Genomic DNA, 27,830 nt, shown 5'->3' with positions numbered 1-27,830 from the left:
GAAACATTGATTGTACCTATGTACCATGTACAGTGCTGTTAAATGTCATGAATTTCACGTGACTTTGACATTTGAATATTGCTAATATCATCGCTCCTAGTGGAAAACGTCATCGGAAATTGTTTTTCCCGGTGACATTTTCCGAATTACTATCGGTTGCCAATATTTGCTAATGAGATATTTCGCATGCGAGGGTACTACAAGCCTTTTAATTTTTCAAAAATTTTGACATTTAACAGCACTGACCATGTACCTTTTATATAACATCTATATGTTAACTCAAAATAGAACTTTAAAAAAAATTGAAATGATTGCTTGTTACTGAAATGGGCAAATTTAATTTTTTCGGAGACGTTTTCCTGAGGGCCGCTAGTCATACTGGAGATGTGTTATCCTTTAAACCTAAAAGAGATGAATCCAAATGTCCTATTATTATTTGAAGCAATCTACAGGATAGTGGCTTCAAGTAAGACTGGAAATGGAAAATTATACGGTTCAAATCCAGAGTTCTATGGACATTTTTCTTCCGTCATAAAGCTCGAAAAACAGCTCCCTTTAAGACACCTCAATACCTTTGGGTTGGTTTTGCAATTATTTGAAATCGAAAATCTGTAAAACTTACTTCTTAAGAATATAATAAGCCAATGTTTAGATTCATCCAAGAAAATTGAATTTATTATGCTTGATTGTACAGAGCCATGTATTCAAAGTTTGTACGGATAATTTGCGGACCTGCTTGCCCATGCAAGCATTAAATGATTGTTATTTTCATAGAAATTGTTCAGTCAGAGTGGACCAAATCACTAAACGGTGGTCTTTAGTTCAGTCAGAGTGGCCCAAGTGCACATAGTCCATCAAAAAAAAAACGTTCTATTTGAGTTTTGGATTATGACTTTCCCATGATTATCTCTTCACATTATATTGTTTAAAAGTAACACAAAGATGTGTAGAAATATTGAACAAACATTTTAACGCGTTAAAAATGTACAAAGTGTTAGACTTCAAGCCTATTTTTCATAAAATATTCAAAATGTCACTTGGTCCACTCTGACTTAAAGCCTACCATTCTTCTTCTTTCTGGCGTTACGTCCCAACTGGGACAAAGTCTGCTTCTCAGCTTAGTGTTCTTATGAGCACTTCCACAGTTATTAACTGAGAGCTTTCTTTGCCAATTGACCATTTTTGCATTTGTATAATGTGTGGCAGGTACGATGATACTCTATGCCCTGGGAGTCGAGAAAGTTTCCAACCCGAAAAGATCTTCGACTGGTGGGATTCGAACCCACGACCCTCAGCTTGGTGTTGCTGAATAGCTGTGCGTTTACCGCTACGACTATCTGGGCCTACCATATAAACTTCAAATAGCGTGTGCACAGTCATTTTTTTTTCCGAATCACTTCAAACTTTGGGAGGATGTTATTTACCATAATCAAAATCATTTAAGCATAGGGGAGCCAATATTTCAAAATTGGCATCACTCTAGTGTATATATACTCAAATTATATTCTACTTTTTAGCATCACCTTCAAATTTTCAACAAATTGGGTAAAGATTTGATAGTATACTGTTTTCATTATGAAGCTTGTACATGTTGAATTTAATTTGTATTTTGATCCTCCCTAATGTACACATCCCTTATCAACGATCCCTAATTGCATATTATGTCACCTAAAAATAAATCTCTATGCTCCACTATCACTGAATATATGCCTCCAAACGCACCGGTTAGTCCAAAATGATTGTTAGTGGTGTCCGTCCACCGAGGAAAGATAACGTAGATATGTATGACCTTAGCCCGGCCGTGAATTCAGTTGGTTCTCGCACTTTTTATTATCTTCTAGCGTTGAATCAATTGATGAGAATGAGTTTCAATTTAGTTGGTCTTTCGGTGTCAAGCAATGTAGGCCGCGTGAATACTTGCCCTCAAATCAGTGCACAGAATGGCGAAAGTTGCATGTGTTTTACTTGCCGTGATACTATCAGTAGAAGTTGCATTTGGAGCAAATATTCTCTGCTTATTTGGAGTAGCTAGTCCAAGTCATCATATCTGGTAAGAAGTTGTATTTAAATTTAAATGCTCCTAAATTAAGTATATTTTCTGTTTAGGAATCGGGCAATTGCACATGAATTAGGGGCCAAAGGACACAATGTGACCATAATTTCCGCAGATGTGGAAAAAGACACTCCACAAAACATTCACTATGTTGAACTCGAACAAACGTATCCGGAGTTGTACAGCGGACCGCACAACATCGATTTACTCGAAATGGCCAATGAAAACGTGTTAACGTCAATTGTTTCATTCTACAATGACTTTGTTATTACAGAATGCAAAGGTTGTACTATGGAGTTATAAAATGAAAGTTATTTGAAGCTTTGAACATTTTCTCCAGGTATCTTGAAGTCCAAAGGTTTGGAATTCGTAAAGAATTACCCGGACGATTTCAAGTTCGACCTAGTGATACACGATATGACCTGTGGAGGATGTATGCATGGATTGCTGCACAAATTTGGATATCCACCCTTGGTCAGCGTAACAGCATTCAACAATCCGCCCTATGTGACCGACGTCATCGGAGGACATAAACACGTTGCCTATATTCCTTTCTACTCTTTGAGATACGGCACAGATATGACCTTCATGCAACGCGTCCATAATACACTGTTGTACATAACAGATTACATGTGAGTTCTGAATATTGGATTTTTTATGCTATTATTCATGTATTTAGTGGTTTTACATTGTTTTAAAAATTATACCATTTTTAGATATCGAACATTTTTCTGCTACCCCAAGCTGGATCACATGGTTCGAGACTACTTCCAGTACAAGGACATGCCATACGTACCAAACATGGATCGTCTCAGCAAAATAATCCTAGTGAATGCACACTATTCCATCGATTTCCCTGAGCCCGCACCACCGAACCTTATTCCTGTCGGTGGACTGCAAATTCAGAAACCCAAACCGCTTCCCAAGGATATAGAAGATTTTATCAATGCTGGCAAGAAAGGTGCCGTACTATTTTCGCTTGGAACCAACATCAGAAGTGATGAACTCGGAAAGGAACGCCAGCAAATGTTCATTGATGCCATCAGACAACTACCGGACTACAACTTCCTGTGGAAGTTTGAATCAGATTTGGATTTGAAGCTGCCCAAAAATCTCATCATACGGAAATGGCTCCCGCAGAGCGATATGCTGGCCCACCCAAAGATAAAAGGCTTCATAACGCATGCAGGATTACTCAGTATGCATGAAGCTACTTGGCATGGTGTTCCCATGATTGGAATACCTTTTATTGCTGATCAGCATCGGGTAAGTTAAAATTAATAATTTAGTCTAAAATTAAAAAAAAAACATCATGTGCATTTATGAAGTTGGTCAATTCAGAGTAACCCTGTTTGTTGTGCTTAGCATGGTCCATGGTGACCATTGGCGTAAATAGGGAGGGGCCAGGGGGGGCCTGGCCATCGAGATATGGAGATATCGAAATAAGGAGGATATCGAAATATGGAGAGCAAATTGATATGCAGAGTGAAGGGATCGAGGGAATCATCGACATAAGGAAATTTTAAAATAAGCTGCGATATTTTGTGATCAATTATCTAGAATGAATCGTTGTTACTGGGAAATGTTTGTATATGAGAGTTATGGTAAAGTTTCATAAAACAATCGCAAAAATCAACAATGGTGCAGCATGCGAACTTTAGTTTGTATACATTTTTCGAGAACTTTCAAATGTTTTATATTCAAATTTATGAGTCATTCGATAAATTTGTCTCCGAGACGTCGGAAACAGACATAAAGTGCTGGTAAGTAGACGACAGAGAAGCTAAGATAGTGGTAGATTCGTACGAAAAAACTGTCGCAACATTTTTTTTAAATGTAATATTGATACCAATTCTCTGAAGTTGTTAGATTGAAAATATAATAAGACCATGTTACTATTTGTTTCTGTAGAACAAACGTAAAACCTTGTTCATACTGAAGATTGTTTTTAGACACGCTTTTTATTCTTCTATAAGGGCCGATTTCTTCACCTTCGCTTAGGCCGTAAACCACGTTTACCCATACGATTAAACCAGGTTTAAGGGCTAAGCGGTGGTGAAGAAACCGCTTATAAGTATTTATAATATGACCTTTTTTATTTATATTTATTTATTTTTCTTACGCAACATTTTTTGGCGTCTTACGTAGGATATATGGACATTACACCAATTATTTTTTTGTGTTTGTTAACGAGATTTTTGGCCCTGGGCTAGTTCATCTCGAGACCAACAGCTTTACTTCCCTTCTTAATGAAGGCGCCACTATAAGTCATAAGTGAATATCTCCGGGATGGGATTCGATCCCAGGTCATCGGCGTGTGTTGTAACCGCTACACTAGGTCCGTCCCCACATCAGTTCGGTTCAGAGATGTTTTTTTCATTTTAAATATATATGTAAAATTTCGTTAATTAGAAGACGTAGCGTTAGTTGTAAAAAAAAATATAAAACTTGTTTCTAGATTAACGACGAGATATCAATGATGTACTGTTTTGTTTTTCATATGTGTTTTTTTTTCATATGTTTTATTGCAAGTTTGAATAAATCTAGAAAGCATAACTGCAATCAATTTTCTGTAAGTCACACTTACATTAGAATTTTATGCACGTGAAATCACAAAACATTCCTAAATTTCTCTTGGCTCAGATTTTTTATTTTACCAAGTCCAATGAAACATCTGTTTGTTAGGCGACCTTTATTTACATCTATGTCAATCTACTGTATAAAAACAGATTGTTTTTCAAGCATGAGCTCATGTTATAGCGAAATTATAGCAAGTACCTACACTACCCGTCATAAATACGGACTCACTAAAATAAGTATTGCAACACTCAGCTGAATATTGAATCACCCTGAAAAGCTTAGCATCACCTCAAAACAGGTAATTTCACATTGCTATATCTCGAGATCCTTACGACTTGCAAAGAAGCGATCTTCAGCAAAGTAGTTCAGAATCAAGGACATCCGGAAAGGGAACAGTTTAGTTCGCGATTTTGCCGCTAGGTGGCACTAGTGAGCATGCAAAATTGAGCATTTCAAACTAGTGCTAGCTTGTGATCCATAAGAGATAGAAAGTTCGGGTCTTCGGCAAAGTTGCTCAGGGGTTCAAGGACATCCGGAAAACGATCAGTTTAGTTCGCGATTTTGCCGCTAGGTGGCGCTAGTGAGCATGCAAAATTGAGCATTTCAAACTAGTGCTAGCTTGTGATCCATAAGAGATAGAAAGTTCGGGTCTTCGGCAAAGTTGCTCAGGGGTTCAAGGACATCCGGAAAACGATCAGTTTAGTTCGCGATTTTGCCGCTAGGTGGCGCTAGTGAGCATGCAAAATTGAGCATTTCAAACTAGTGCTAGCTTGTGATCCATAAGAGATAGAAAGTTCGGGCCTTCGGCAAAGTTGCTCAGGGGTTCAAGGACATCCGGAAAGGGAACAGTTTAGTTCGCGATTTTGCCGCTAGGTGGTACTAGTGAGCATGCAAAATTGAGCATTTCAAACATGTTCTAGCTTGTGATCCATGAGAGATAGAAAGTTCGGGTTTTCGGCAAAGTTGCTCAGGGGTTCAAGGACATTATACCACTAAGATCGAACGTTTGCCCTACCTTACTCTAATTGGATATTAATGAATTCATGAGCAAAATACCTTCCATCATACTTTCTTCAAATAACTGTTATCGTATCGTAATTTGCTGACGACAGCTTTATTTGAATACAAAAAAAAAACTTCAATCCTTCAATAAGATGGTAGCCAAGCAGATTTAAGATTTAAAGTTTTACACTCTAACAAAAAAGGTATTATTCAATCTTATGTTCAAATTTTGGTTTCGAGATGTTTAGAGAAATCAATCATTTGCTACAGAAATGGTAATCCATATTTTCAAACTAGCAAGCGTTCTTTTTCAAAGGCTTGGGATTTTTTGACTTGTTTTGATCTTGAACCTTGATTGAACTGATACATTTAAATCTTTATATTGTTTTATAACTTTGCAAAAATTCTAGTTCAACTCGAGTTGGAAAGGAAAATCCTGATTATAGTCTGCTTTCAAATCCTTGTATTCTATTCGAGATCTATAAGATTGGGTTGAATACGTTATCTTGGCAATATAAAACGAAAAAATAGATTTTTATATACGTTTACTATTTTTTATAAAAGTGACATTTGGTATCTAAAAAAGTTGATCAATCGGTTTTGGACGATTTTTAGGTTTTGATCTACCTCTGTATGAAAGTGCGCGACTACAATCGGTTTACAAATATTTTCGAAACAAGCATTGTTAAGTTAACTAATTCCTTTACGACTGTTATCTCTCATGAGAAGGGGCCGTGGCCCCCCTCAAGTCGGATGGCTATTTACGCCCATGATGGTGACCCAGTTATAAATTCAATTTCAAGACTCTACCAATACCCCACAGGCTCAAATATCCCGAAAGACACATCACATCACAATTAGGCTCACCAGATGTGCTCTCTTGTCCTCCTTTGGCCTGAAAATGTCCTCCTTTTTTCAAATTAATCGAATATTTAATTTCACAACTATCAGATTTCTGATTATTAATTCGTTAGTATCTTTCTAGCTATTTTATAAAGGAGGTTTTTCCTCTAGGATGTTTTCATCACTTTCAACATGTTTGTGTATTTTCAATTAGGTATTTGAAAATGCTTTTAGATGTTTGATGTTAACATTTTCTAGAATCGGATATGAAATAGTAGTTTCTTTTCTAGATAATGTTTGATTGTGTAACCCGCAAGCCTGTCGTGCTTCCCGTTCGTAAGTGAATGGCTTTAGCGCCACTCCCATAAGGAGACCACTTCAAGAAAGGGATTAATTTTAAAGAACTTGGAAAGAAAGATCGGCCGCGTTAAATAAACCATTGTACTTCTCGGTGGAGGCTTAAAGCTATCATTACCACTTAAGTTCCTAATACAAATTCCTATAATCAAAGAAACCTGAAACACTGGAGCGGGTTGTGCGTTTCGGGTGTTTCATGCATGATATTCACGATGTAATAAGCGTGACAACCGAAAACACAAGTAAGTATCGAAAAAAAACGGAAAGTTATCATCACAGTTGTTTTAATTTGCATTTTGTTTTATTATTGATTGATAATTTTATGAAGAAGTATTTATAAATTCGTTAGCCAAACCAACATGATAAACATACTGTGAGTTTCACTTGTCTTGAGAACTACTTGTGGAAGGTTTATTGAAGTGTTGAGGATTGTCATAAGTAATGATTACAAGTTTTAAGAGATACTTTCCAACACCTTCTCTAGTATGGGCCAATTTAGTCTTATGAGAGGTTTATCATTGGGTTAGTGTAGGTTTTTAGAGTTACTGGTTTAATTTCTAGTTTTATAGAATTGGTGTAAGCGAATACTTCAAGAATAGCATAAAATTAACTTTGCTACTTGGGGATGGACCCAAAAATCAGTTATTTTATTCTATCTTTTTTATTTTCAGTTTTACGTGAATGCGGTCTTCAGAAGAGTTGCAGAAGAAGTAAAGATACACATTTTTGCTGAATATCGCAAGTTTGTAATTCTTGTGATTTTGAAGCTATAAACAAATTTAAGTGAAAAACTATGAAATCTTTATATGCCCATAACTCATGGAGTTAGTTCGATAAAATTTATCTTTGAGTGGCATTCGAAAGGCTATATACAATAGGCAACTTTTGCTGCAAAAACTGTGAGAACGCAAGTTTTGTAAATTGAGAAAATTCAATTCAAAAATACTTCTAAAAAACTCAAATTCGTCTGTAACTCACAAGATTTTAAAGTTAACGGCGTGCTGCGTTCAGCAAAGTTGTAGGTTTTATCCAGATCTACAACTTTTACAAAAATCTTGTAAAACAGTTACGATTTTTTACAAAATGTACACAAATTTGTATGAAAAAACTCGTTTAAAATCATTTTTGTTCATAAATCTTAACTGAAATTTTTAACATATTTGCTGTCTCCTACAAAACTATTAAACATCTTAAAACGCTTATTTTTGCTGAACATTGTACCTCTCTATTTCTTAAAGTAAAGGAATTATCGGTCAAATTTATTTTCATACAGGTTATTTGTTTGATAGTAAAAAAACATGAAAAGACCCTTATAGACAAAAGTATTTATCAACTGCCGATAGGAAAGATATGTACTTTCATGATTTGTAAGAGTTGTCTGCGCCATTTTGCACCGAAGGCAGTCATAGGGGCCTAAACAACCCCTGTAGAAAAAAAGTGATTCATTAATAACTTTGTTACTTCAAAAGATAGCGTGATGATATGTTCTGCAAAAACCAATGTTGCTGAACAACGATCGGAAACGCGAGGCACGATGAATTTTCGTAGGCATCAAAACAGAATCTGCGAATAAACACAAACAACCGTTCGGGCGCTTCATTCGTTCGTGTTTCATTTTCGGATCGCTGTTTCTCCCGACGCTATCATCGGGTGATTTTCCATCGCTTGGTAATGTGAACGGTACGATCCACGCCGCCTGCTCTTCGCGAAGAACAGAAAAATATTCATTTCGATCATCTTCATGTGGGCTTGCAACAATCACGCTAAACTTGCTCCGCTCAAAAATGAGTGCCGAGCGCACAAAATTGGCCTCTTTTCGTGCAGCACAGATTCTGTGCAAAGGGGCTGTACACAGTTTTGTGCAAACGGTGGTAAATATAACTGAATGAGTGAATTGCGCACAGAGGAGGAACGCTTGGAATGCGGAATTCGTTTCCATTTTTGTTTTGCTTCTGAAAACATTAAAAAAAACATTCCAATTTTAAAGATTTTCAGAGATTTTTTCATTTGAATAGCCGAAGCGGAAGCAAATGGGGAAAAAACTTTCGCATTTGCGACCACCTTCCGGCTTTTCGCTAGAAAACATCTCAGAAAACTCCCCATCTTACCAACGGCCAACTGTTTGCTACCACGCGGGATATCATTGACAGTTCCCTTTCCATCGATCTCGGACAGCCGAAGGCGAAAACGTCGGCAACTCACAGAATTAGTGCGACCTACTCATGATTTTCACTCAGTCAGCCAGTTCTGCATTGGTTGCCTCATTCTGTGTAGTTTTAACACATGCGCTGCGTGGAACTGGCTTAGCGTGGAGTGTTTGTTTGACTTTACGAGAAGAAGCAACCTTGCAATGAATCATGAGACTGAACAGCACGTGGATAAATGAATCCAACGAGGGGAGAGGCTTCGCGAACCACTTATCTGTGTATAGGCCAGGAGAAGTGGATGAACTTGTCATTCATTTTTCTGTCAAATCTCATACAAAATCTACTTTTTCTTTGACAGAAATTCACTCTAGGTGAACCACTTCCCCTGGCCTATTCATTTTGCTTCTTCGACGTTGCATCCGTTCGCTTTTTGCGATGCTCTTCGTGACGCAAAAATGAAAAATGAATTTTGGCGAATGTTGGATCGCGAAGATGCGTCGATCATTGTTCACGAAGAAGATCCATCGCAACCCTGGCAAAAACATGGGTTTTTTCATGACAAACTACTTTGTAGAAAACACAAAAAATGTTAAAAATCTTGGAAAAAAAAGTTATGATAAAAAATATGATTTTTAGGGGTCATGCACATACAACATATACAGTGAAACCTCCATGAGTCGATATCTGAAGGGACCATCGACTCATGGAAATATCGAGTAGTGGAAACAAATCCCTTGGAAAGCTGTTTGAGGGGACCATCATAGTAACCATGAAATTTTATTTTTAGTATGGTTCCATGAGTCGATATCGAGTCATGGAACATCGACTCATGGAGGTTTAACTGTATCTCAAAAAGTATAAGAGATAGAATAATCGCGTCTTCGACAAAGTTATTTCAAATTGCTAATTCTACAACTTTGCCGAAGATACCATATGTGAATCTAAATGTTATGAAAAAATAGTTTTTCTATCTCACTGCTAGGTGGATTGATCACAAAACCTTTTGCGTCGAAAGATGCGCTTTAATATACAAAGAAACTTCTCCGAACAAACAATATCGCTAAAATCAATGATTTGGGCGCTATTCAAAAAGCGAATGTAATCTAGATGCGCAGTGTCGATGTCCGCCGAGAGACATCGCAATTATGCGCGAGGTAACAATTTGGGCTGGCTTGGGTTCTTTTCTTAGTCGCGTGTAACTGTAGCAATCGTATGCCAAGTGTAACTCTACAGAAGGATCATGCAGAACTATTTTATTGGAAACATTTAATCAATATATTACAGAGATAATTCTTAAAATACAAAGCGTACTTGTTACAATTGGCCCTTAAAAAAGATATCTTTATGATTTATTTTTCGTCACTTCGTTGTGCATGTACAGTTAGCAGTGATCTTTTGTATGTTGACTTTCAATGAGTGTTTTTGCACATAACTCACTCATAAATTTAAATTACATATATTATTATAGCATACATTACGCAAAGTTGTCAACCAAACAAGCACCTATTAACAAAAAAAAATGGAAGAGGAAACATTATTTTGAGTGATTACCTATGGAAATCTTTTTCAAAGAGACATACAATCTTTGCATCTTTTCTAAAACGTTCTACTGCAATGAAAAAAAGATGTTTTGATAAAAAAATCAAACAATGATCTTAATAAATGAATCATTCATATGTTTAAAAAACACAGATCCAAAATCTTTGCATAAATATTGCAAAGCAAAATCTTTGCATTTGCAGAGCATAACAAAACATTCTTTATAAGGTTGTCCTTATCTTATGTTCTGTACTAAGTAAAGAAAATAGAAACATAAGGTTTGTTTGGCTATTGTGTGACTTTTAGCCAAAGACGAGTTCGCCTCTTGATATTTTTCGTGCAGAAACACTTTTTTTACCTCTTTTCGAGAGATCTATGCTGTTTCACAAACAAATGATTAAATAATCAGTGTTTTCTAAAGGTATTTTTTTTTTTTTCACAAATTCAATTTTTGTTCGGATAAAGACGATTTTTCAAATGTCCTCCATTTTCAAAAGCATAATGCATTAAGTATGATGCATTTAAGGTGAAGATAAAAAGAGGCCAAACTTCAAATATTCAAGAGCACAAATCTGGAGAATCGAACACCCGTTTGAGCTGGAAACTTAATCGATTGGTCACCACCAGCTAGTGATCACTCGATTAAGTTTTCAGCTCAAACGGATGTTTGGTTCTCCAGATTCGTGCTGTTGAAAATTTGAAGTTTGGCTTCGATTCATCTTCACCTTAAGTACATTAAGCTTTGCTAGTATAAACGGATTTTATATCGGCTAATGTATTTGTTGCTACGAGAGCACCGTAACTGGCAACCCTGTCCACATCAAACAAGACCAACTTTACAAATCTTTCAAGTCCGTAACTGTCATCTAAAAAACATAAAACGTGTCAGAAAGCTTTAATTGAGTGGCCATCTAAAAACATATTATTTCCGAAATGGGTCATGAATTTTGAGCCGTCACACGATATGAATGAATAGGATTACAAAAGCGTCCCTCTGAGGCCCTATCGGAACTGATTCCAGGGTAGCCCGAAGTGGTCAGAACATCATCTTGGTTCATGGCATTATAGCTATGATGATCAGCATGAAAAATCATGAATTTTGAGCCGTCGCATGATATGAGTGAGTAGGATTACAAAAGTATCCCTGTCAGAACCGATTCCGGGATATCCGGATAAGGCTAGAACCTCATATTGATCCTTGGCGTTATATCTATGATGTTCAGAATAAAAAATCATGAGCTTTGAGCCGTCGCACGGTTCTATTCTTTAAGTTTCAGAAAATGTCCTCTTTGGGTACTTTCAGGAACCGGTGGCAGGTGACCGGGTGTCCGGAATAGCCAGAATCAATGCGAAACAATATTATTCGACCTTCTGGCAGCTTTTTGCTAATAGAAAGTACCTAATGAATATTTTTCTTTCCGCTAATCTTGGAAAATCTTCGTGAACCATCACTTCCGGAATGATAATACCCCATTTGAATCCGGAAAAACTTCGGCACCAAGTGGCTAATCCCATTTCTTTCAGAACATAATAAATCTTTAAGAGTACCGTAAATTCGGGTGAAATTGATCAGTAGGGTGAAATTGATCACTGTGTCACTCGATTTTATGTCTTCCTAATGGAGCACAAATATCAATGTAACCTGCAGTGAATGAACGTTGTTTGTCGTAAGTATGTCCAAATTGTGTGTTGTGAAGTTTTTTGCGTTCAAAAATGTTTATTTATATGAAAATAATGTAAAATTTTAAAATCTTGTACGGTGCAGTGTTGACAAACATCAAAAAACTTCTAGGTCTAGACAAGTATTTGGACATGGTATAATCCTGAAAGTTTGTGAGGATACTAAAGATATATCCCCAAACTAGATTTCATAATCAAAACTCGTACCAGTTCGTTGATTTGGTTGAAATAATTGAATTTCTGTAATATATCAAGAAATTCCTTAGGAAATTGCATACATTTAGGCGTTTTCTGCGTTATTCTTGAAATTTAGATATTCATTATTTCTAAAAATATTGCATTGCTAAGAATTTGGCAAGCATATTCGGATTCAGGGAGCTCAAATTTATTATGTAAAGTTGTTTTGAAAACTAACAATAATAGCATTGATAAGTGATCAATTTCACCCCGAAATGAGATCTCCCGATTTTTTATTTTAGACATATTTTTTAGCACTAAAATTTCGGAACTTGAGTCAATGAGGCTCACCTTCATACTTGTTTTCCTGCATTCAGTTGTTTGGCATTGTCAATATTATAGAAATAAGACAAGAAAAACCTTGAAAAGTGATCAATTTCACCCGAAATTACGGTATGCGGTTTGTTTGAGATCGAAAGATCCAAAATCGATTTATATCTGGCCAAGTTATGATTTTTTAAAGCTCATTTTAAATGAAAAGTCAGATATTGGGGGTTTGAGAGCTAATCAAGATGGCGTCAAAATCCAATATGACCGCTAAATTTTTACTCTAAATAACATTCATAGTCTTCAATCGACTCCAAGAAAGAATCAACGATTGAAAACTTGTTTCTTTCTTGTTCAAAATATGATGTTTGTATTGATACATACATACACGTCAAAATCATACAACATGAGTGAGAAATCGTTCATTTCAAAGAGTAAATACTATTGTTCACCAAGTTTTTTAGCCTATCTTACTTTTTTTCTCAGCTTTCTTATGGTGATCTCAGAATTCAAAACGAGCGTGAAAAACGGGTTTTCTAAAAATAAATACAAAATAGTGGAAAAATTCAAAAAGGCCGCCAAAAAAATTTCAGCTTTAAATGAAAGCTACATCCTTGTTCTATACTAAGTTTGCTTTGTGTTTCAAGGAAAATATGAACCATATCGAGAGAACTGTTTAGCTAGCTGAGAGGTACGAGAGGTCCACAAATTTGAGAAAACCGAAAGGACCACCCTATAGTTTTAGCATTTACTATCCTTGTCTGTAGAGCCTTCTACCCACTGCGTCCAATAATTAGGAATATTGTGGTATGACCCATATTTCATTTACTATCGATCAGTGTCATTAAATTGTGATTCTAACGATGTGTGCCGATGGCAGCCTGATTTCAGCGAAAATTGCGAGAATTCAGAGCTCTTACTATTCCTTTGCTACTACAATAAATATATGAGTATGCACCACGATTGTCCATCATTCCGAGTCACAAGATAAGATCAGAACATTGTGTTTTGTTTAGTCTATCTATATAAATGAAAATGGATTGGTGTTTGTATGCCACGAAATGACTTACGAACGGATCAACGGTTTTTCACAGTTCTTGCACTGTTGCAATAGTCAAGGGTTCCAACGTGTTTGTGTGCAGATATAGTTTAGGGAAGTCTTCGGAATAGTTGTAAAAACGGGATAAAAATCATGTGTCATTTTGTATGGAAGATTGCATGCCATTTTTCTTCAGCCTACTTGATGGCACGACGGAGGGTTCCCGGGACCACTAGTATTGTAATAAATATGTGAAACATGAATCTCTTTAACTCTTGTTCCGGGAAATAAGTGTTACCTATCGAGCCTACTACCTACCCTTGCTCGATCAAAATGATAAAAACCAGTTTCAGCTTAAGTTATAACGTTTAACTACCAAAAAATTTATTTTATTTATTAATTTCCGTCTAAAATTGTTGTTTTAAATATTTGTTTTTTTTTTAATAAAATTTATTGTCTTTCGTCAAAAAGTTTTTTTTTTAAATAACTAAGTAAACAAAAATTTGATATGGTGTATACGCAGTTTAAAGCAACTATATAAGCTTCAAAGGATTTGTCAAACAAAAAATAATTTTTGAGTAAAAATAGGAAAAATGTGGAGAAAACTTTTTTTAACAAATATAAGTTCTAATCAGGCTGATACGAATATTATTTTTTTTTATGTCAGAGACGACTTGGAAGGTACGAGGAGGAACAAAAATTTATTTTTAAAGATAGTTATTGAACTTTTTTCAATCCACCTCTGGATTATGATTTGACCTGTTTTCTACTTTAAAAACTGAAAAAAACCTAACTGTTGTCAATAAAATTATGAATTTTTTTTTGTCCCCTTCAAAATTTTTGGATTTTTTAGGGGGGGGGGTGTGACATAAAAGAAAATTAATATTTGTACCAGCCGTATAGATAAATTTGATGTTTTTCAGTCATTTCATTTTAAAAAGAATGATGCTTAGTGCTTCAAAATCGGTTAGAAAATAACAAAGTTATGAAAACTTTACTAAAGGACACATAGTTTAACTTCAAAATTCACGTACAGGTCGCTTGCGTCATCTTTTTCTTATTCTTCTTGGCATTACGTTCTCACTAGGACAGAGTCTGCTTCCACAGTTGTTAACTGAGAGCTTTCTTTGTCAAAGTTGCTACTTTTGCATTGGTACATCGTGTGGCAGGTACGATGATTCTCTATGCCCAGGAAAGTCAAGGAAATTTCCATTACGAAAAGATCCTGCACCAACCGGGAATCGAGCCCAGACGCCTTCAGCGTACCTTTGTTTTACAGCCGCGAACTCTAACCACTTGGCTCAGAAAGGCCTAAGGTGGCTTGCGCCTCTAAATCTTAATATTTTTGGCTCAAACTGTGGTTTCTCATTTCTGTGATTCAAATTGGTTTTGAGAACTTTCATAACAAATTTTACCTTCATTTTAAAATAGGCTGTACTTTTTTTAATAGGCTCTTTTCGCTGCATAGCTGTTGTACATATTAAAATCATAATGCTATTACTAGATCTATTTTTCCCAGCTTTAAGTGTTCAACATTTAAATACATTTGCATATTATCTTTCAGAACTTGGAAAAGTGCATTCGAATGGGTGTGGCCGAACGTATCGTTTTCCAAACGCTCTCAACAAAACAAATCTATGATACCGTCCATAAAGTACTGGAATCGCCTTCGTACCAGCAGAATATGAAAAAAGTATCCAGCCTATTCAGGGACCAACCGGAAAAACCACTAGACCGAGCAATTTGGTGGATCGAATGGGTACTCCGTCATCCTGATTTCGAGGGTTTGCAGTCACCGGTGTTAAAACTCGGATTCCTGAAGAGTAACCTAGTGGATGTCATCGGATTTTTCCTTCTAGCTCCTTTAGTGGTGTTCATAGTTCTGAAGAAGTGCCTTTGTAAGGGACGTCATATTGATAGGGAAAAGAAAACTAAGTGATCATACTTGTATTAAATGTAAGAGATTTATTTTACTTTTTTGTTGTCCTCAGATACTGCAGACTTTTTAAAGGTTTTTAAATATTTGAATAGCTTCAATAGAATGTACAAAATAGTTATCAAAATACATAGAAAACATATAATGACGTCCGCATTACTGTCAGATATCACATCCAAATCGAGCGTCGGAGATTGTGAGTGGTACTCATGAGGATGCCTAAGAACCCACTCAATCCACCAGATAGCACGATTGAGGGGTTTCTCTGGTTGATCACGTAAAAGTTTCGACATATTTTGCATATTAAGTCTAAAAGTGCTGTTCTCCAGCACTTCACGTAATGTTTTCTCAATTGATTCTGCAGTAAGATCGGCCAGTTTCAAAGAGAGTCCTCCGCCGTTTCTTACCAGTGTGGCAGCATTTTTATGCTGATCAATATAAACAGGTATTCCGACTATTGGAACTCCGAAATATGTTGTCTCATATGTTCCAAGTAAACCACAATGCGAGATGAATACCTTTACTTGAGGATGCGCAAGAATGTCACTTTGAGGTAACCACTTACTGATCATTACGTTGGGTGGAATAGGGATTGTGATATTATCCTCGTCAAACTTCCACAGAAAACTGTACTCCGAAAATTGCGCGAAAGCGTCGATGAACATTGCCTGCCTTTCGGAGGTAAACATCTTACTTTTGAAGTTCGTACCCATTGCAAATAATACTGCGCCTTTCGTGCTTGCACCGATGAATTTTTGGATATCCTGAAAGTAGTAAGGAATACGAGTCATAAGAATATTATCATCCATATATTATATTATACAAACCTGTGGTAAATCCTTTGGCTCCGCAATCTGGAGTCCACCAACTGGAATAACATTTTGAGGTAAAACTTCGGGATGGTCCAGTAAAGGGTTCGAGTTCACCAACATCAACTGACTGCGTTCTAAGCTTTCCAAATCAGGAAGATCAATCTCGAAAGCAGGTTGTGCAATCGACCAAATTCGAGGCATAAAAACCCATCTACGGTAGAATGAGTCGAAGTTGTGCACTAAAAAGTTAGTTGCTCTTTCGATGAAACTCATCCGACTGTCGTATGTGAGTGAAAAGTGCGGAACGTGTGATGATGGCTTATATCCACCGACGATGAGAGTGCTGTAGTGTGGAATTCCAAATGCAGAAACACTGATCAAGGGTGGGTAACCAAATTTCTGCAAGAATCCTAATATGCAGGGTCCAGCACTACAGTCGTAGATGACAAGGTCGAAATGAAAATTGTCCGGATAGTTGAGCAGCAGTTTGAATCCTTTGGAAGTTGTGCATCCTGAAAATATGATAAAATAGTTCAATGCATCATTTTTTGCATGTAATAAGAAATGTATGTTAAATGGCGCAAAAATATTTCCACTTTTTAGCTTTGCCTAGAAAGCAAAAAACGCGAATGAAACTTCGCGCATGTGTTGGTGGCTATCCAACATGACATTTCCCTTTGAAATTTTCGTTTTGAAAAACTGCCAAGTGCAAGTTTCTTTCAAATTTAAGGTGCTGTAATACAGCAGCGCGTGTTGCACCGAAAGATATGGCACCCTATTCCTGGTTCAGAGTGACGACTTCCTTCGGATGGGAAGTAAAGCCGTTGGTTTCGAGATGAACTAGGAGAGAAAAGATGATGAAGATGGAGAAGATAAACTGGAAAGTAAAAATTTAACACAAAATTCGCAGCACAAATCTTCAAACGATTCGAGCGGGAGTGTGAGGATTTTCTAATACTCTTTCTCTCTTTCTAATATGTTCACCTTTACTCACACTTCAAAAGAACTCTTGAATGACCTGCCCAAACAAAACAGGCCTCGCGGAGTTAAAATGACGCTATTTTGATGTAATTTTCCTCTGTTGCGTTTTATGCAGGCTATCGACATGATGGAGACACCATCTTCTATGGTGACAGAGGGCTCGATTGGCTTGTCAGATAGATCGGGCCCGTCCATCCTGTCTACTGCAAATCGCTGCAGTTGATATAGGGCATGTCCATTGCCTGGTTTTATGCCACATCTTCCTCGCTAATTTTTTGTTGTCTCTCTGCTTAATATTTTTTCGCTCACTCATAAAAATGCACAGACAGCTAGGGCCTTCCCTAGCCAATTTGTTAGAGTCTGCGGCTACAAAGCAAAGCCATGCTGAAGGTGTCTGGGATCGATTCTCGGTCGTAATGCCCGACGGTGAAGCAAAAGTGCGTTTGCTGATGCGGAAGCTGAGAATGTCGGAAACCGAAAGGTACGTCAGTTTTATTCTACCGAAAGTGCCGTAGGAATTCGACTTTTCGATGACGGTGAAGAAATTGAGTGCTTTGTTCAGAGCTGACGAGTCCGTCATTGGTCGGAGATATCGTTGCCTGCAGATTTTGAAGCAGCCACGTGTCGTACGCATGCCGCATAAACAAATCCTGTGTGGAGTTCGTTCATCTACGTCATCTACGTTCTCGACGTTGTCTACGTCCTTGTCCTCGTCACCGTCATCTGTATCAGCATCTCCAGAGATAGCATAAGCAGATCGCGAACCAGCTACACCGGTACAACTTCCATCTTTTTTTTTTTGCATAAATTGTTCTATATGCTCTTAGTTTTGTTTTCAGCCAAGATGAAATCAATAACTTAACTAGGGAACGAAAACAAGTATTCCAGAAATTAGAAACTGGAGAAAATTGATCTGAATTTTAAATCGCCCTTTTTTCAATACCATAAGAGTGGATTTAGAATGTGTATTTATAAATAAAGCAGGCTGGACAATGAATTATATTGTAGAGCTTGTACCGGAAAATACAAACCATGAAGCAATATTTGAGTTCTCTAAAAGCTGCACCTCCATCAATTTAAAAAAAAATCGCGCCACAAAATGAAAAAAAATATTTAAAAGTGAAAGTGGAAAACGCTAAGCAAATTAAAAAAACTCCTCCGCTCAATCGCAGAAAAAGAATTACAGAAACGATAGTTATTTGACAGCTATTAACACAAATACGGGAAGGGGTGGTAAAATGAACACCTTAAGGATATCATCTTATTTCTAATAGAAAAACGAGAAATTTTTATAGTTCTATCACACAACATCAGAGGTAGGGATGTTATCTAATGCAGTGACACGAATTCAGACTGAAATAGCTAAATTTTGACATGTTTTTATCGCTAGCAAAATATGATAAAAATGTTCATTTAACATGCACTATGTGGGTAAAATGAACAGCTGTTGGTGGTAAAATGAACATCATGCAAAAAATGTGAGCAAAACAAATATTTTTGAAAATTTTCATTGCATATCCGGAAATATACCCAATAAGGATTGTAACCCATTCAAGAAGAATTAAAAAAATATCAGAATTGACATCATATCACAACGATGTTCACCTGACAGAAAAACCTCAAGACCTCCGAGCGAAAAGTTACGCCAGTTCTAATTTTCAAACGTGAGTCTCTAAATTCTTAGTTTTCGTTGATATTTTCACTTCAATTAACTTCCGCATCAACCCGACATGGTGAAAATTCATTGAAATTTGATTTTTCTCGGCAAAAGGGACGGTGTTCATTTTACCACCCCTGTTCATTTAACCACCAATTCCCCTATGGTGCACCTCGCGATAACTTCAATTTAGTAAGATACATCACGGGATGAAAAGAGTAGGTATAACGTAAGAGGTTCCTCCGCAGTTCTTCTATAAATATATAATATGTGTGTGTTTGTATGGATTGATGTTTTGATCGTTGCCGATTCGTATCAGTTTTTCGTAGTGAAATTACTTACCTTAATTGCTCGAATATAATTCAATCACTCCGTGTATCAACTCGCCGTGTTGGGAAATCAAGATTGACGTGAATAGTGCTGGTTTTGTGCCGTGAATCAAACTATTTTTCGCGACTCGCTGCAGCCGCGACAGCAACAACTGAGAGAGAGAAGACAGCTCACTGACAACTGGCTTGTTTTCTCGGCTTCTTTGATTTCTTCTTCTCATGTTTGGGCACAGAGAAGAGAGAGAAGACAGCTCACTGACAACTGGCTTGTTTTCTCGGCTTCTTTGATTTCTTCTTCTCATGTTTGAGCACAATGGTTCGGAGAGCACAAACTGGGTCAAAACCGTTTTCCCATCCCATTTGTTATCAAAAAGATCATAATATTAAAAATTTTCAATAGCGATAGCAGGTGGAATGAACTGCGACGTAGACAAATACCTCTTAGTGACATCCGACGACTGCTACGATATTATTGTGCTGACTGAGACCTGGCTCGACACACGCACTATTTCAACCCAGGTTTTCACACCGGAATACGAAGTCTTCCGCTGTGACCGCAACCCAAGAAACAGTCGTAAGTCTACCGGGGATGGCGTCCTGATCGCGGTGAAGAAGAAACTTAAGGCCAATATTATCGAAAATGATCTTTGGTGTAGCACCGAGCAATTATGGGTGCACGTTCAGTTCTTTGGTCACAGCTTATTTCTGTGTGGGATTTACATTGCACCCGATCGAGCGCGTGATGAGACGCTGATTGAAACTCACCTGCAGTCTGTTACATCCGCGATCGAAATCGCAAAGCCCATGGATGAAATCGTTGTGCTTGGCGATTTTAACTTACCTGGAATATCTTGGATATCATCTGGCAATGGGTTCCTTCACCCAGATATGAACCATTCACACGTCCACTCCGCCGCTTCTCGACTTCTCGATGGCTACAGTACAGCAACTCTTCGACAGATCAACCACGTAACCAATGAGAATCTCCGAAGCCTCGATCTTTGCTTCGTCAGTGCTCAAGATGTCGCTCCGCCCATATCCAATGCACCCTCATCATTGGTAAAGCAAGTCAACCACCATCCACCTCTGGTGCTCAAGCTAATCGTCAAGTGTATCAATCGCCCAAGTGACGTATAACTTCACAAAAGCTGACCATGAAGGTATTCTGGAATTCCTCGCCGCCGTTGAATGGACAGAAGTTCTCGACACTCGTGACGTGGACAATGCTGTTTCGACTCTTGCTCACATTCTCGGACACGTGATCGAGAGGCATGTTCCCAAAAAAACTCTTGCCAGTAAGGGTTTGCCATGGCAAACCAGGAAGCATCGCACGATGAAAACCGCTAAGAGAACCGCATTAAGACGCTACACCAAAAACCCTACTCCGCGGATGCGCGACCAATATGTTAGGTTAAATGCCGCCAATAAGAGAACAAGTCGACATTGCTTCAATCGCTATCAGCAACAAGTTCAACGAGACCTTACAGCAAAACCGAAATCTTTTTGGAGATACGTCAATGAGCAAAGAAAAGTGTCTGGTCTGCCTCCATCTTTGTTTTTTAAATGGAGATGTCGCTTCAGAGCCTCAAAGCGTTTGCCAACTCTTCGCTCAAAAGTTTTCTAGCACCTTTTGTGATGAAGTAATTCCTGAGGTACTCGTTACTCAAGCCGCCAGCAACGTTCCGTTGGTCAACGATTCGTGGGCTACCCTCACCGTCGACGATGACATGATTTCCCGAGCCGCCTCTCAATTGAAATCGACGATGAAACCTGGTCCGGATGGCATTCCTTCTGCTTTCCTGAAGAGGCATATTGATAGCTTGCTCGTTCCTATTCGACATGTGTTTAATTTATCCCTTATTAGCGGAGCCTTTCCGTCATTATGAAAAAATGCTTCCGTGTTTCCCGTGCATAAAAAGGGTGAACGCAAAGACGTCAATGATTACCGAGGGATCTCGTCTTTGTGTGCCATCTCCAAACTGTTCGAGCTCGTGGTAATGGACCCACTGATGACACATTGTAAGAATCACCTAAGCGACGATCAACACGGATTCATCTCGGGTAGATCGACGGCCACCAATCTAATACGCCTAACGTCGCACATTGCTGACAGTTTCGCAGAGGGAGCGCAAACGGACGCTATCTATACTGACTTGACAGCCGCTTTCGATAAGATTAACCACGCTATCGCAACGGCTAAATTGGAAAGGTTCGGCATTAGCGGCAACATGCTACGCTGGCTCCATTCGTACCTCATTGGACGTAAACTGACGGTTACCATTGAAGGTTTTCAATCCAATGAATTTCTAGCTACATCCGGAATTCCTCAAGGCAGCCACTTGGGACCGTTAATATTTTTGATATACTTCAACGATGTTCACTACACTCTCAAGGGGCCTCGGTTATCCTTCGCAGATGATTTAAAGATCTATCGACGAATTCATTCGGACTACGACGCAATGTGCCTTCAGCAGGATCTTCATGCATTTGCCAGCTGGTGCACCCTGAATCGAATGACCGTTAATCCCGGAAAATGTTCTGTGATTTCTTTTGTCCGTATTCGTAGACCTGTAGTTTTCCGGTACGAACTCTACAACACTGTGATTCAGCGCGTTGATAGTGTGAAAGATCTTGGAGTGATTCTTGACCCACAACTCACTTTTAAGCATCATGTGGCGTACGTAGTTGCGAAGGCATCGAGGTATCAGGTATCAGGTATCAGAAGGCCGGCTCCAGAGGCACGTTCCTCGCCATTTGGGAGATTTGTGCCATCGCCATATTTGAGCCTATTTCATCATCTACCCGATGGGAGAGGAAAGGGAAGGGAAAGATGGGAGGAAATAGGAGTAGGGTCCCTGGAAGAGGGAAAATCGCATAAGCGAAATGAGAGCATGTAGCTCCATACCACAATGGGTTCGAACAGCACCCTAAAAAGGACACTGCAAAACGCATGAGCGTAAAGAGAGCCTATAGCTCATTACCACAGCGGGTTAAGAATAACAGAATGTCCTGAAGATTCAGGTTTCTGAAATCAGTTTCACTTAATAAGTGTTAATCAAGTAATTGGAATCGCAATTACGCGAAGATTGAATAGTTACATATCAGGTGATAATGCGAGCTAATTTATAAGCCAATTCATTCCCAGTAATGGAAGAATTGCAAGGACCCATATAAGTTTTACAGAGTTCACTGAATTCTGTTCCTCAAATTGAGTTCGACGTGCGATAACAAGCTTAGACCTTGAGTTGGCCGAAGCAAGAGCTTTAAAAGCAGCCTGACTATCTTACATATTCCTTAAAAAATAGCCAGACGTCAACTCTAACGTCTAACACTTCTTCTCTAGCAGATACCATGAAGGTTGGGCGATTCCCTGAAATAAGTAATCCAAGATTTGAACTACTTAAGCATTCCATCAGACTGGAGCTTCTCAAATTGATATTTGAGCTGCTCCAGATGATGTGATGAGTATCAGCATCACTGCCCACAATCAGCAGACGACCTTTTCATAGGCAGTGAACAACAACTCGTTTGAAATCATCCATTGGGGATGGTTCATCATGTGGTAAATACACCACAAAACAAAAGACGTATTTCCTATTGAGGTCATCAACAGAAATATCAATTGTGACAGCACATACATCTCTGGTTGTTAACTCAGAAATGAGTGTAGCAACGTCAGCGCTATTTACGAGCACACATGCACGAGGTATGGCACGCGAGTTTGCCATTTCATGTTTCTGAAAGTAACAAAAACTGGGTCCACAAGGTTACCTAGATAAAAGTACACAAAAGTAACCCGAGCAACACACATGTTATAATTGTGTATTATCAACTAATAAATGACTAATTTTGGTCATATATCAGTTGATAAAACACAAATATAACATGTGTGTTGCTGGGGAAGGTTTTTGCGCCATTTGAACTGTACCATTTGCATGAGTCTACAAAGATTGATCGTTGCTGATATTCTATGCTGAAGATTGGTTTAACTAAGCTATCCTAACCGTAGCCACTACCCAAACTAGGCAGGATTAAGCTTTTCGCAATCTCAGAACGAACAAGACCAGCACCGAAAAAAACCAGATCGGTATCTCTTAAAAGTCGCCAAAGGCGAAAAGCACAGATGTGTAATACGCATAATGCGAAACCATAGAGGTGAAAATTTAAACTAAATTTCAACGTATTAATAATCCCACCCTTATTTATCCTCAGGCTTGAGGCTGAAGAAGGGCAGCCGATTATCTCGGAGAAACACAAGGTCACCTGCACCATTGCTCCGGGTAGCACAGGAAGGGCATAATACTGTAGAGGGCGCCCTGGTACTCCAGAGGCTCCGTTTGCGGTTAGGTTTTATTTAGACCCCCCTAACCATTCATTCTTAGGCACGGTAAGCTTAAAGCCACATGAATTAGGGGTCACTTGTTAGGTGGACTTTTACCACCGGAACAGGCAGTCCGTAGTGTTGATTCTTAGCCAATTGAAACAACCGCTGCCGACACTACACGGCTATCTAGGCTGTTCAGGAAAAGGTAGTTACGTGGCGTACATAGTTGCGAAGGCGTTCGAGGACATTGGGCTTCATATTTCGCGTTGCCAAAGATTTTACTAGCGTATATTGTCTGAAATCGCTGTACTGCTCGCTGGTCCGATCAACACTTGAATACTGCAGTGTAGTTTGGAATCCACTTCGGTTGCCGAGTTACAGAAGTCGGTGCCAACTAATTGATCTTGAGACTCTTCAGCTACGTAGGGATATCGCACGAGCTATGGTTGTAGCAGACACATTGCAGGGGAGAATCGACTGTCTTGTACTTCTGCAGTTACTAGATTTGAATGTCCACCCAAGAGTATTACGAAACAATACGATGCTTCGACTTCCTTTCCGGAGAACAAACTTTGGACAACAGAGCGCCTACATAGGCATCAATCGAGTGTTTAACAGGGTCGCTTCTGTTTTCGACTTTCACCTCTCCCGACAAACGATCCGGAGAAAGTTTAAAACCGTGTTTCTTTCATTTCTTGACGAATAATGTTGTTTTATGTTGTTGTATTTTTATCGTTGATTGTAATTTTGTTAGTAACTGCTTCATATTTGTTAAACTAGAATAAGATATACATAAGTTATACATCATTGGGACCTGTTTTGTCTGTTGATGTCATCCAATAAATAAATAATATATATAAAAAAAATATATATACAGCCATTCCATGAAAAACCGATTTTCTATTTTATTCCTTATCCGAAATAAGGATACACGTGTTTTTGGATTTTTTTGATTAGGGTGACCATTTCCGAAATAGGGTGACCAGAAAAATCGCGATTTTGCAAAAAAAAATATTTTTTAAAAAATTATAACTTTTGAACCGTTTGACCGATTTTCAATCTTTTTGGACGAAATGAAGGCTAGAGATTTAGACTTTTCAGGAAAAATAAGATTTCACAAAAATTGTGTTAAACATTCAGAAAATCGCGATTTTTCTGGTCACCCTATTTTGGAAATTGTCACCCTAATCAAAAAATCCAAAAATACGTGTTTCCTTATTTCGGACAAGGAACAAAATAGCAAATTTTCACGGAATTCGGTGACCCACTAGATCGATTTTTCATGAAATGGCTGTACACACAGTGATATCTACAATAAGCCAAAAATATCGTGTAAGATATTTGATACTACAAAGTAAATACCTTATAAAATCTACTTGCTCAAAACATTATTATCCGTTTTTTTATAATTTAAAAATATGAAAGTACTTCTATATGTTTTATAATACAGTATCGGATGTTTTATTAGTGTTTATAAATTATGATTAGCACAGTACTAACTTGGACACCTCAAATAACATTCGAAATGAGACAAAATGCTGAAAATATGCACATGTTTGTATAAAATTCTCAATAACTTGAAAACGGTAAAATATATGGAAAAAAGGATTAAATTAATTGAAATTTATTCTACGTACAATCAGGTTTATATATTGAATATATCAACCTATTTTGTAAATCATCAAAAATTTTAAAACCTTTAAAAAATATTTTAAAGCGTTTGACCATCCTACGCTATATGACCAAATTTTTAAAAATTTCAATTTTTTATAAAAAAAATGAGAGAAATTGTTCATAACAAATTTTGTTATGATTCAGTCATGGAAGATGACAAAATGATTTATGTTTTTGTTTGATTTGAAACATAATGAGTTACATTTTTGTTTAAATTTTAACATTTTTTTAAATTTTGTTTAGTGTAGAGGAAATTGTGTTCAAATTTCTGTTATTGTAACAACTAAGCAGCCAAAATTATTACACATTTTGCTAGAAAAAACGCACTGAGTAACAAAATCTGTCGGATTTCCTATCAGTCCAGGATTTTTTCGTAATGACAATTTCCTTAACTTCCCTGGGCATAGAGTATCATCGTACCTGCCACACGATATACGAATGCGAAAACAGCAAATTTGACAAAGAAAGCTTTCAGTTAATAACTGTGGAAGTGCTCATTGAACACTAAGAATAACGTTTCGAATCTTCTTATTTTAAGCTTTCTGTTTGAGCATAATGCCAAAATAAAACTTGCACTGTTGTTGGATGGTTTCTTTGCGAGATTAGTGCCTTTAAATTTCTAGTGCAATCCTAAAAGTTTGATTCCAAACTGTTTCACCTAAAGCATTTAGAGCAAACACGACATTCTTAGCTGTTTTAGTTGTTTACAGGAGTTCCCCAAAGACTGATTTTTTCTTCAGACAATACGTTTTCTCGAAACTCAAATCTCAACCCAGAAAAATGTGATTCAAAATCTCTGACCGGTGTAATTAATGTTAAAACTGTTGAAGCATATTATATTGATTTATCCTGCAACTGAAATTGATACTATTTCCTCACATTTCTTGTCAATTGCTATCATTTCACTTACCTCGACACGCCAGAGTGCAAAATTTGTATGCCGATATCACCGCTTGAAATGGATTATCCTTCGATCTCTCCATAATATTGTTGAAAACATTTGTATTCCCATACAATACATTATACGTCTCTTCTAGATGGATGTACGTAACGTTTTTAGGTGGATCACGATCAACGTTAACAGAAAGCACTGTCACATTATGACCATTTGCTGCTAGTTGGTTAATTACTGGTCTAATCCTTAAAGAAAGGAAAAAACCCCGAATGAGCTGATAATGTACTACCACTTAGGCATATTTTTTATAGCGCTTTAAGATCCATCGGTAGTAACGTTTACAGTTTGTTATTTCTGAGTAAATGAATGAAAAATCGCCTAAATTATCACCACTGAGCAATACACGATTAACTTCTCTCCACCATAGCGTTGTCAAATAATATTCAATGGCTCAGAAAGAACAAGGTTGTTGTCATAAATCTTGCAAGATTTCTCTTGTCCACATACCAAATGAAATGACTAGGTGATGGTACTCCCATCAATACAAGAACATTGTCACCATGTGCAGAACTAAGACACAAAACTAAGAGATAAATCGAAACTCGTGAAAAATATAACATCATAACCTGGAAATTACGCTCACTTTCACCGATATACAACCAATGACTGCCGAAAAATCGAACCGTTTGAAGAAATGCATGAAAAAGTGTTCAACTGGTGAGATAGATTCATTTCAACAAAGGGAGTCGTTCTGTTGTTTAGTGTCTGATGCATGCTATTATTAGGAATGTTATGCCTAAGGGAATTTATAGATTCTGTTTTGCTTCTGTTCTACTGGTAGAGGGAAACCAATATACTTCGGACCCTCATATAGTTTGGCGTTAATTACTTGATTTCCGTAGTTGTAGTCTGTGATAGAATCAGACAAACTAACTCACACTAATTTTCTACCAATTTTAACATACAAAATCAACAAAATACTTATTGAATCGAAATTATTTGGTTACTGGATATATGCTGTTAAACATAAAATCCATGATTTATATGTCCTGTCTTTCACGCAAGTTACTGCAATGTTGCCTATTTAGAAGTCTTGCTATTTTTGTGAAAAAAGTCAATGACTATTAATTACTGAGACATCCAATAAAAAAAGTCTTCGAAAGAGTAGGAGCTGATAAAAGCATCAAACAGAATGTGCACAACGTAAATCCTGAAGAGTAAAAGATCAAAAACGACCCCTGCATTCCATTATCCCGAATGTGCGATTACCCCGAAAAGTGTTTTGCAGGCAATATATGTTGATGATACTGTAATAAAAGATTGACCACTCATGCATGCGTTTCTAATGTAAACTTGTAATTAACCCGTATAGGCCTGAGTGAAAGCAAAAATACTAAAACGGTGAACGCTCAGTGAATACTTAACGGATTCAAATAATTTTTTGTCAGTATACTGGCCCACCTATCTAGTTTATAAAA

General features: G+C 37.5%; 2 protein-coding genes across 3 annotated transcripts; one reads left to right on the top strand and one right to left on the bottom strand.

The window, feature by feature from the left end:
- The first annotated feature begins 1,865 nt into the window (after positions 1 to 1,865).
- On the top strand, positions 1,866 to 15,746 carry LOC5576970 (UDP-glucuronosyltransferase 2B15). The gene is made up of 5 exons (XM_001663015.2): positions 1,866 to 2,050; positions 2,107 to 2,336; positions 2,394 to 2,685; positions 2,770 to 3,319; positions 15,309 to 15,746. The coding sequence occupies exons 1-5, from the start codon at positions 1,941 to 1,943 to the stop codon at positions 15,681 to 15,683; spliced, it is 1,557 nt and encodes a 518-aa protein (XP_001663065.1). The 5' UTR covers positions 1,866 to 1,940; the 3' UTR covers positions 15,684 to 15,746.
- On the bottom strand, positions 15,687 to 27,075 carry LOC5576971 (UDP-glucuronosyltransferase 2B15). Of its 2 annotated transcripts, none has more exons than XM_001663016.2 (4): positions 26,860 to 27,075; positions 26,368 to 26,597; positions 16,508 to 17,004; positions 15,687 to 16,444 (listed from the first exon to the last, which is right to left on the bottom strand). In XM_001663016.2, exons 1-4 carry the CDS (start codon positions 26,973 to 26,975, stop codon positions 15,710 to 15,712), a joined length of 1,578 nt encoding a protein of 525 aa, XP_001663066.1. In that variant the 5' UTR covers positions 26,976 to 27,075; the 3' UTR covers positions 15,687 to 15,709. The 2 variants fall into 2 exon arrangements, with proteins under 2 accessions (XP_001663066.1, XP_021699604.1); XM_021843912.1 differs by lacking the exon at positions 26,860 to 27,075 and adding an exon at positions 26,743 to 26,761.
- Positions 27,076 to 27,830: the final 755 nt, after the last annotated feature.

This window comes from Aedes aegypti, chromosome 2, assembly GCF_002204515.2.
Source record: "Aedes aegypti strain LVP_AGWG chromosome 2, AaegL5.0 Primary Assembly, whole genome shotgun sequence".
Lineage (NCBI taxonomy): Eukaryota > Metazoa > Arthropoda > Insecta > Diptera > Culicidae > Aedes > Aedes aegypti.
Note: the sequence above shows the minus strand (reverse complement) of the source record. Positions and strands in the feature narration are given on the sequence as shown.